This window comes from Accipiter gentilis, chromosome 32 (assembly GCF_929443795.1).
Source record: "Accipiter gentilis chromosome 32, bAccGen1.1, whole genome shotgun sequence".
In the NCBI taxonomy this organism is placed as follows: Eukaryota; Metazoa; Chordata; class Aves; order Accipitriformes; family Accipitridae; genus Astur; species Astur gentilis.
Window position 1 is genome coordinate 6,384,319 of NC_064911.1, and position 10,513 is coordinate 6,394,831.

General features: G+C 37.2%; 1 protein-coding gene across 7 annotated transcripts in view; it reads left to right on the plus strand.

The window, feature by feature from the left end:
* TTC3 (tetratricopeptide repeat domain 3) overlaps positions 1 to 10,513 on the plus strand; it is a 255,764-nt gene that overhangs the window by 56,257 nt on the left and 188,994 nt on the right. For 4 of the 7 annotated variants that reach the window (XM_049835275.1, XM_049835276.1, XM_049835272.1 and 1 more), the window contains 10 exons: positions 823 to 891; positions 1,602 to 1,698; positions 2,453 to 2,553; positions 3,210 to 3,303; positions 3,905 to 4,003; positions 6,096 to 6,517; positions 6,971 to 7,091; positions 7,245 to 7,472; positions 7,688 to 7,777; positions 8,425 to 9,693. In XM_049835275.1, coding sequence (XP_049691232.1) covers positions 823 to 891; positions 1,602 to 1,698; positions 2,453 to 2,553; positions 3,210 to 3,303; positions 3,905 to 4,003; positions 6,096 to 6,517; positions 6,971 to 7,091; positions 7,245 to 7,472; positions 7,688 to 7,777; positions 8,425 to 8,535 — 1,432 coding nt within the window. In that variant the 3' untranslated portion in view covers positions 8,536 to 9,693. Of the gene's footprint in view, positions 1 to 822; positions 892 to 1,601; positions 1,699 to 2,452; positions 2,554 to 3,209; positions 3,304 to 3,904; positions 4,050 to 6,095; positions 6,518 to 6,970; positions 7,092 to 7,244; positions 7,473 to 7,687; positions 7,778 to 8,424; positions 9,694 to 10,513 lie in introns of those variants that run through there. The other 3 variants (XM_049835278.1, XM_049835274.1, XM_049835279.1) reach the window with 3 other exon arrangements.

Below are 10,513 nucleotides of genomic sequence, written 5' to 3' on the forward strand. Positions count from 1 at the left end.
TGTATCTGTTGTGGTTTTTTTTTTTTTACCCATCCATCACCCTAAAACAGAAGTATGCAGGGCTTTCCATGGAACTTAAATCAATAATATGATTCCAATAGTGTGAATCCCATCATGACCCTGTGTGCAGTAAACCCAACTGTTACCCTGGCAATAAGCTTTCCTGGCTATGGAGGAGCAAGAAGCAACTTCAGTCAACTTCTACCATAGTCAACAAGCATCCGTGAGATCACATCACTGATATACTGAAAAATAAATAGTGTGTCACTTGATGAAGTATTATCAGTGGCTTTTCCTGAAACATTCTAGAGACTTTAGAAATCTTTAAGTAACCTAATCATTGGCTGTGTAAACAGCTCGATGTTTTATCATAGTAATAAGCTCAAATATGTGCATGTCTGCTTTTGTATTTTGTTTTTTTTGCAAGCTACAGGTAAACATTTAAAATATTTTCTAGGTAATTGATGAAACTAATGATTAGCAATAATTTTTTTAATCAGATTTGACAATTCCTACAGTATATTTAATGTTATCTCTCAGTTTACAGACCTGAGAAGACTTCTGTCCTTGAATGCTGTGTTGTATTATCTTTAGTCTTAAGTAATTTGGGCCAAATCTGTCCTGAAAAATCATCTGCCTGCTTTTATATTAGTTATTGCTTAATTAGGAATACATTTAAATGTACTTATGGTAATAAAGAGCATATAAAACATACAGATTGTCACTGCTGCATTGTTGTCACTATGGTTATAGAGGAACATGTTACATATTTGCTAACGAACATTTTTCAGAACAAGCTTAATAAATGTTTGATTACTCTAGGTATTCGAAGACCATTGATGAGAAGGAAAAGCAGTATAACATATATTTAAATACATACCTTGACACCAGGTAAAACTCTTGTACTTTTCAGCAATATTTACATTTTTCTGCTGACTTTTCATTATTGGAGTTACCTGCTTCACTCTGGGTAAAGGCTTAGAAAAAATTAGCACTTGAACCTGTATCTCTTATTCTAAATTAGTTTACTTTTACGTATCATAAGTAAATATTTTCTTTTAGATATTTAGAGTAATAAAAATCTGGCTTTTCAACATACTCTTACACATTTCCCTTGGTTGTATGAGACCGTGTTTTAGAACACGTTAGAAGTTGGGTGTGGTACTGAACTGTTGTATGTAGCTTTGGATCTTCACACGCTTCTAGTCCTGAATGTACATAAGGTTATCTAAATGTTTTCTAAAAGCTACTCATTTGCGTATAGTATAAAGTCAAGGTTTCATTTATAGATACATTCTTTACAGATGTGCTCAGGCTCAGAGCGATAATACTTGCGTGACTGCATTAGTCAAACTCCTATAAGCTTTTTAGGTTGCACAGTGAAATGTGGTTAAGAAATCCCAAGGTCGTGTCTGTGGAGCCAGCAGTATGGCTACATGAGCATGATACTACACCTGAAGGCACAAGCTGTACAATGTAATGGAGATGTGTGGTTCTGAAGAAGAGAGAATAGCTGTACAAAACCTCCAAGATGCCATAAATTTTAAATACTACTCTGTCCTAAATGTTACTCAAATATTTAACTTCTTTTTATTTCACAGTAATAAACTTGCTAATGAGAAAGTAAAATTGGAAGAGCTTATAAAAAAGAGTCAAGATGACTGCCAAGAGTGTGTGAAAAGAGCTGTTAAAGCAGAGGTACAAACAAAAAAATCTTAAAACACTTTTGCTAGAGCTTAAATCATTTGTGCTGATAGTAGGTGGGGAAGATGACTTGTGAAGTCTTATCTAACAATTTACTTATTTAAGCATCTAAAACTTTTCATAAGCGTATATCAAAAGTGTTAATCAAGTATTGACAAGTGCTGTTAATGATGTTATCCTACAAAACTTTGCACATCATCAAGGCACATTATTATTATTGACCAGTATTAAAAGCGCACAGAATTTGGGGCATATCGTATTGCCCCAAACAAAATTCACCTAGTAATGGAGTTTCATACTTATACTTGTTATGAATAGATTCCATTAATAAGAATTAACCATAAACAATTCTCCCTTCTTAAGAAGGCTTGAAGGCTGTCTCATCTGCAGTAGGATTTTTATAAAAAGATTAGATTGTGGGTCCACATTAGTCCTCAACCATGCAGTATTTAAAAGGCTGCCTTAATCACTTAAAGTAAGTCTCTGTGTTTTTTATATATATATGAACATTTATGGAAGCATTCTAGTGTCAGTTGAAGTGAGTGTAGCCTTTTTATCCTCCTGAAGGCCTGCCAGGGCTGTTAATTCCACTTGAAATTCCTCACTGTAGGAACTGTGTGTGTTGTACACTCTGTATCATGAAACTGTTGTTTCAGATGCTTATTAAATCTATTCTGAGGTTTTATTCATTGTGCTATGACAGTGCTTTTACTACACTTTTTTTCTACACGGTTATGTTTTGTTACAGATAGCAGTACTCAAAAACTGGAAGGAAACTGAAGTATGCAAACTAAATGGCATAGCTGCCAATGCAGAAGCAAACCTCAAGATGTTGAAGTCCTTGAGCAGGTATGGAGAGTTTACACCAGAAATTTCAGTACTACTAGTTGCTAAATACAAGTAACTACTGAATATTTAATCACGATTATTTAACTAGACAAGCACACAAAGGGATGCTAGTCTGAAGGGTGTGTAGAAACATAATAGTTAAATGCAGCTTTCCTGAAGCTGAATTCCTTCTTAGTCTTAAATTACCAAGACGTGTGATACTTTAGCAGGAGCAAGCTTCTTGTCTTTTTCTTTCTTAGCTGGGGAAGATCAGGCTATTGGGAACATTCCAGTTATTCCTGCACAGTATCACCAGTAAAGGGCTGCAATGTGAATAGAAAAGAGTGCAAACAAAATTGCTGGGCATGCAACAACATTTGTTTTCTTCCTTACAAGGAGCTAATCTAGCCCTTTGTGTTACCTTTCTTAAAACTTAGGCCATGTTCCCTTTCCCTGTCCTTATACTGTCGCAAAGAACTAATTTACATTTGAGGAGTCCACTTCTAAGATTGGATAGGATCTAAGTACCAGTAATTTAACTGATTTTAACTTAAAATTGCTTTAAGTCTTTAACTGTGATTTAGTTGGTAGGGGAAGGAACTGTTGTACAAAAACCATTGGTCTTAAACAAAAATAATGGGAGTGTTTAGTTTAACTGAAAATCTTGAATACTTCAGCAGCTCAGCTTCAGCAGCACCTAAGTTGAAGTCACAGATTGATTCCTGGGAAATATTTATTTCAAATGTAAAGAAACAACTGGAAAAAGTAAAGGTAAGTCTTAATTTCTCTTAACAAACTTTAAGTTGAACTTCGGAAATTAAAACAGAATAAATACCCTAAATAATTTTGTATTCCTTTTTAAAACACCAGTAGCTCGTCCTCCAAATACTGAACTGCATTTTTTTAATTACAAAAGAAAGATACAGTTTTAAGTCCAGATTATTTAAATATAGTTAAGTTGCAATGAATATCTTCAATTTTATAAAGGCAAAAATCTGTTCTTTATACACTTACTTCAAAATTGGATCCCACATTAACAAGTCTAGTCACTTGGTTCTTTTGTATTTTTTGAACTCTAGCAGTCCATGCAACTTCTTTAAAAACAACAGAAAACTCTCTGAAAAGTTAGGATGTAAGATGTCTAGGCTGAGTTTTAAGAACTATAAAGGGTTTCCCAAACCCCTTCAAGCATCAGTACAAGTACTTAAAAACAGATTTATGTTACTGTAGCAAATAGTAGCCTTACATCTCCATTTGAAAGGCCTGGTATCTTCAGTGTTTTGCAAAAAAGTAGCTGTGTTAATGCTGTTTTAAATAAAGAGCGAGCTTTAGTTAATGCTGATGTGGACGACAATTTGTTTTCCTTCTGCAGGCTGAGTATGAAGAAAAAATTCAGACAGTGAAAAATGGTGTACGGAACTGCCTCACTAAAATGGAAACTGTGGATCTTCCTTCTCCTCCCAGCGTCTTAGTATGTAGCTTACATTTGATAGCAGTTTGTTAAGAATTTCTTTTGAGTTTGCATCAGCATGGCTATGTTATAGGACTTTGACGTAAAGAACTTGAATATACAGCCTTGAATATGAAGTAATCTGGCTTTCATGCGTCCAGGTAATGTTCAAAAGGAAACTGTGACTGCAGATTAGCGTGATGAAGTCCAATGAGAAGCACATTCTCAAGTCCTTTGAGAGGCTTAAGCCATTTAAATTCTAAAATGCTTCGTGTTCTGTCTGAATTGGGACTAATATTTTTGCGTATCATGACTTTCTTGTAGCACCAAAATCCATAGGGGCAAGGCCCCATTAAACCAATATGTGTAACTGATTATGACTACCAAAATCAGCTCCCAGTCATATCTGTTATGAACTAGATTGAGTATAGCAGTTTATGGAAATGCATCTGTAATGACAACATCCCAGATAAATACTATTTAAAAACATTTTCTCGTGGGCCAACAGTTCCACAAAGGGCTTTGCTCAAATCACATCGGTTACTTCTGGACCCTGCACCTTCCTGGTGCAAGGACAAAGTCCCTATAAGTCACTACTCCTTGAACTGTTCATCAGCGTGGTGGAGGGGAGACACGTGACAATGATAAAATACTTACAGCCAAACTAGCTGCAGCAGTGGTGCAAACAAGCTACGTGCTGCCATTCACCAACAGTAAAACTGAAACCAGGACACAGTGCTGATGCCCAGTCTTGAAGACAAATAGCGTTCAGAAACCACTGGACCTGGGACAGTTTGGAGTAAGGAAAAAAGGGTTCAGTCATCTCTCAAAATAGGGGAGATTACTGACTCAGTAAGTAAAACGCATTCATAGTGCATGCGCATATGAAATCCCTGAATTCACTGAGGATGCCACACAACTTTTTATACATATTCTGCAGAAAGTAATGGTTTTTTCTTTTGGGTTTTTTTGGTATAATTTAAATTCAAGGCTCTGTCCTAATACTGTATATTTATGATTGTTACTAGAGTTTTCCTGGACTATACAAGTGATAGTTATGCTCTCCTGCATACCTTTTCTTCCCCACTTATTTCTAGGCATCTCCTTTGTACTTGTTGGCACAGAACTCTTAAGAATGTGTAGATAACTTAGGTTACCATCAATTTACAGGTTGGGAAAGAGCAACTTTTGAGCTTCTTGTTCTGCATTTGGTATCTATTTTTACTGCAGTAATACAGGAGTAACCTTTTAGACAAGAGCACTGTAATTCTTTCAGCTTTGAGAGGACTTTAATAGGCAAATGCCATGTCCAAATGAATAAGACTTGATGAAAAACCTTTTTCTCCCTGTTTAAGTAATTCTGTTAATTAAATTAAACACCTTTACAGAGAAGGTAAAATATTGCTTCAAAAAGGTGGTAAACTAAAGAACCAGGAGGTTTGACTATGAAGAAATGTGGAATTTTAGTTCTGTGTGTTAGAAAGCCACCTTCGTAGAGCAGTCAAGTTGTGAAATGAATAGCAGTCACAGGGTCAAACAACTAAACTTATTTTAAGGAGTTCTTCCCATTTATGGAAGAGCCGTTAGTACAAAAAGAAGTCCTCCTGGATCTTGTCAACTCCCAAATTTTTCAAGATGATGACTATAGCTGACATGGTTCTGTTTAAAAAAAAAAAAAAAAAAAAAAATTACACTGGATTATATATAGATTATCTAATCTGTTAAAAGCAGTGAATTTTGTATTTTCAAATTGATGGCACTTATTTAAAGCAGTTCTGTTTCTACCACCAACTTTGAGCTATACTTCCGTACAACTTACAGCTGTCCAACAGCCATGCATTCTTTAGCAAAGCAAGAGTAAGTTAAAGGAACAGTTTGCGTATGTGCTGTCCTATTTAATCCTGTTTCAGACAGGTTGTCTATACGTCGTACCTATTAAAGAGGACCTTTGTGCAGTATTTTTACCTAGGTAAAGCAAGTTAAGATAAATTGATGTGACCTTCCAGTTCCTTAGCATGACCAAACGTGTCATAGTTCAGGCTGCAAATGCTCGAGAGTTCTGCTCAATTTATTTTAATCACTATTTTTCCTATGAAATCTGTTTATTTCCTAGACAAAACAAGGCAGACCTCCAGTCAGCGATCCAGCCATTGTCATGTATTCCTCTGCATCTGCACATCTTAATTTACTTCCTGCATTTTCAAGTTCTGAAGATCAAGGTCTAACACATGCTTCGTTTAATACACAGGCCGGAGTTAAGCCAGCACGTGCAAATTCTAAGGCTTGTTCTGCAAGTGGTGGATCAGTGAAAGCACACTCCAAACCTCTGGAAGGATCGTATTCTGATAAAGTTTCAGCAACTTGCCCGTCAGGGATTTCTGGAAGTAAATCTCAGAATGTCCAGCCACACCAGAACCACCAAGATGACTCAGCTTTACAACTCAGGCTTTCTGGACTTCCAAACAACAAAATGCTTCCAAAAGCATTTGAAAATATTATTGTGCATCTACAGAGTATATTCCCAAACTATTGCAGGTATTTGTTTTAATGAGCGTAATGTTATGTTGAGTAACAGAAGTTCTGAACATCCAGTGATAAAGTACAAAAAAAATTGATTTCTTAGTAGATGGCTTCTATTTCATGAGAACAGTAATACCAGTTGTTCCCCTCCCATTCAGTGAGACATTCCTTAAGGGAACAGACCTATGGTGTTGGCTTATGTGTTTAGTTTTTTCCCCAATTAGAACAGCTACCAGGAGTATTATTACTTTATTGTTTGGCGTTTTTTTTACAATTAAGGTAGATTCTAGTTATTGAGAGGTATTGGAAGAAGGTATTTGCTACAGTTCATTTGAGAAGTTAGTATCTTGTAAAGGCTTTACTACTGTGAATCAAAGATGGAAGCTACAGTGTTTTCCAATACAGTGACGATGCTGATGACAGGCACAGTATTGCCAATCAGTAATTACATCTGTTTTGTCCCTTCAGTTCAGACTTTACTGTCTTCATAAAAGACATACAAAGAAGAAATGGGAATACACTGTCAGGTTTGAGCTTCGATGAAATTCTAAGCAGAGTGACAGAACTCATTCTGGACCAACAAAATAAGGTACTCTGGTGCACATAGTTGCTGCCTTTTCTACTGCACCTCTCTGACAGAGGAAACATTGCAGCACAGTCCAGAAAAGAATGTTAAACTTCCCTTTGCTGTCAAGCTCCAAAATATGAACTTGCTCCACATTGTTTTCCAATACCTGTCTAGGCACCAACTTCAGCAGGGAGATCTGTGAAGTCAGCATCCTCTGCTGCACCAGCACAGACTGGAACTCGGGGTCGGGAAGTACTTGCAGAAGAAAATGTACCCAGTCCACCCAAGCCAAGACCTGCGCATAGCAACACCTCGAGTAAAAATCCATCTCAGCCAAATCTCCAGCCCTGGGGAAACGTTGGAGCAACACCTAAATCTAAATGGAAAAAACTGGACTACACAGTAAGTTCTCCACTTTAAATAAATGTGAAGTGATTGCCATGTACTTCTTATAAGACATGAAATAATCAAAGTATTGCTGAAAAAAATAATTGACTTGTTCACTTTGTGTACAAAAGCTTAAATATACTTGGTTAAAATTAGTAATGTCATTACCTTCTTAGAATTTGCTGATTAATTGTTGCTAGCTTTCAAATAACTTAATGTTTTATGTATAGGCTTCCAGTGATGATCCTTGCACAATATGTCATGATGAGCTAAGTGGAGACTCATGTGAACTAGAATGTGGGCATCATTTTCACAGAGAAGTAAGGATTTTTGTTCTTATCACTTCGATGCAAAAGTTTACAAACTCTGTTCAGTTATGCTGTTGTTCCACTTTCTAAAAGGGACCCTCCCTCCCTTACCCGTCAGTGTGTAAAGAACAGTGCACAATTTTCTTTTACATACTTTGTACACCAAGACTTGCTATATATACAGTCTTACTGTGTCAGAAGCTTTCCGGTTATAGATTTGCAAGTAAAATGATAATTAATCAGAGTGAATTTAAGCTTATTCTTCAGGGAATAAACTTGGTAGTCAAGTCACAGATTTGTTTGCAGCATACTTAGAGAATGGGCTGTCACTATAAACCCTGCATTTGCCACCTGATAGTAGTTGCATGTATAACTTCATGTAGTAAGAAAGTCAGGATTATGTTAGAATAACTTGATATTTGCCTGTGACTTTTTTCTCATTACCTTGTTTATTTACTGCTGATTTGTTGCTGCAGAATAGGTGCAAATGTAAATTGATCAGCACAGTGTCAGAAGTGGACAACAGTTTTCTGACTGCAAATTTTAGTAACATAGAACATGGTGGAAAAGTGCTTACATATTAGTGACAATTATTAACATATTTAAGCTGAATTCTTTATACCAGACTTTGCTTTCTCACCATCTTCCTATTCTTGCAGTGCATTAGAACATGGCTTAAGCAACATTCCAGTACCTGCCCCATCTGCCGCGTTCATGCTCTGTTACCTGAAGATTTTCCTGAGCTTCCTGTACGGAACAAATATGCCTAAACTTTGTTTTATTCAAACACGTAATGCGATGCAAAGTGGTTGCAGAATAACCACCGCAATAAGGAACAGAAACATGATGTCTAGAAAGAGACAGAACCCTGGTTTTACTGAAAACGGTAGTGGAACTTGGACTGACTGAGTGTTTAACACTTAGCATTAAGCTGTAAGATGCTGGTACTGCCACGGCACCTGCAGAATCAAGTTGGCGTACTCCCAAGATCCAGCACTTTTCCTGCTTGCTGCCTAAATGTGTAAAGCCGATGTAGTTCAGAGGCCAGCAGCACACAAAACTGATAGTTTTTTTTGGCTAAGCGATATTGAAACTCCTATATCTATTTTTCCCAAAGGATGGTGCATAATTCCTGTAAAGAGGGGACCTTCCTTCAGAGCTTACACCACACTGAAAATAAATTCTAGTATCAAACAAGTAGCTGACCTGAATGACAGACTAGCAGAATTTGGGACAGCTAAGACATTACCTTCCTCTGGCATAAACAATTACAATTTAACTGCAGGATCCAAATCAGGCTCGTTGCGATCATTATGAATGCAGTTCATACAATTGCAGCTCCTTTCTCTGCATAAATCTACAGCTAATAATTCAAATCATTTAAAAAATGACTTTTAGTAATATTCTGAAGTAAGAATTTTTAAGTACTCGTGATTCTTTCTGTTTGTGTATCACCAATTTGGAATACTGTGGCTCAATTCTTTAATCTTGAAATATGGTTTGAATTACCCTCATCGTTGAAAAGCTGGTTTGTTTAAATCAGACTTACAGCATTTTTATTTTTAATGAAGCAACACTGTGTCTGTATCCTGTGCATTAATGTTCATCAACAGCAAGAGGTAGAGTGGTTCTCCTACTGCTTTAACAGTCTGAGCTTGTCAAAGCACCTTCATCTCTGTAAAATTTGTCTCAGCCAGAAGACCAAGACCAGAGAGTGTACAGCTTACCCACTCTGAAAATAGAGCATGACTCTTGTTTGGATACAAGCAGTATTAAGTTGATTATATGAGATTAAGTTAGCTAATTCTAGGGATCATTTGTTCCCCCAAATGAGTATCTATCCTTCAGATGAACTTTTAAACTATTCTGTGATTAATCAGTATGTTAATTGGCACTTGGATCAAAAATAAAATTACTACTGTAGCTGATGTGGGGGTCTTGTGTAATATTTTTTGTTCTGAGTTAATGGTGAGTAATGTACTATATGCTGCCTGAAGGCTTAGGTACTGTGCTGCTCAGCATTACAGCACTTGCACCCTTTTCAGCTTCCATTATTTTCTTAGGGTGGGGGATAGATATCTATCATCATCTTAGCTTTTCACAAAAGCAGCCTAAGTCCTTGGTGCTCAGGACATTTCTCTGGAGCAGAGGTATCCTTGACCTGCTAAGCAGTGGCAAAGCTGTTCCACACCTGCTGTACTGGACAAAATTCTCCGAACAGAACATAGCCCACCTCAAGGTAACAAGGGTAAGCTGGCTACGCAAACGGTGCATGCTCTTGGCACTGAACTGGTATTTACATGCACTTGCTCATTATCAGCCACTCCCACAGTACAGGCAGGACCCCAGGTTCCCAAATAAGCAAGGGTTTTGATCGGTGTTCCTTTTTTCTTCCCTGACTCCTGTAAGACAGAAGGATTTTAGTGATTGCCAGAGACAGTTCATTCACAGCTTTAGAAAGGAAGCCTGGGAGCAGACAGCAGCCCTGGACCCTGTACTGTATGTACCACTGAGCAGGTTGGAGCTGATCTACTCTGGATGCTGGGGCCTGATACCTCCAAGTCCATTCTTCCATGTAACTTCTGACGGTGGGAGGTGACAGTGACACTTTGAGAGGCAGGTGGCACTCTTACAACAGCAAGTAGACTAGATCTAAAGAGTGGCTTTTGTTTTCAAAAAAAATCATCCTGTGCAATTTCCTGATCTTAGAGTCATGTTAATTTCTAGTAAATAGCTTCCCCACCTGCC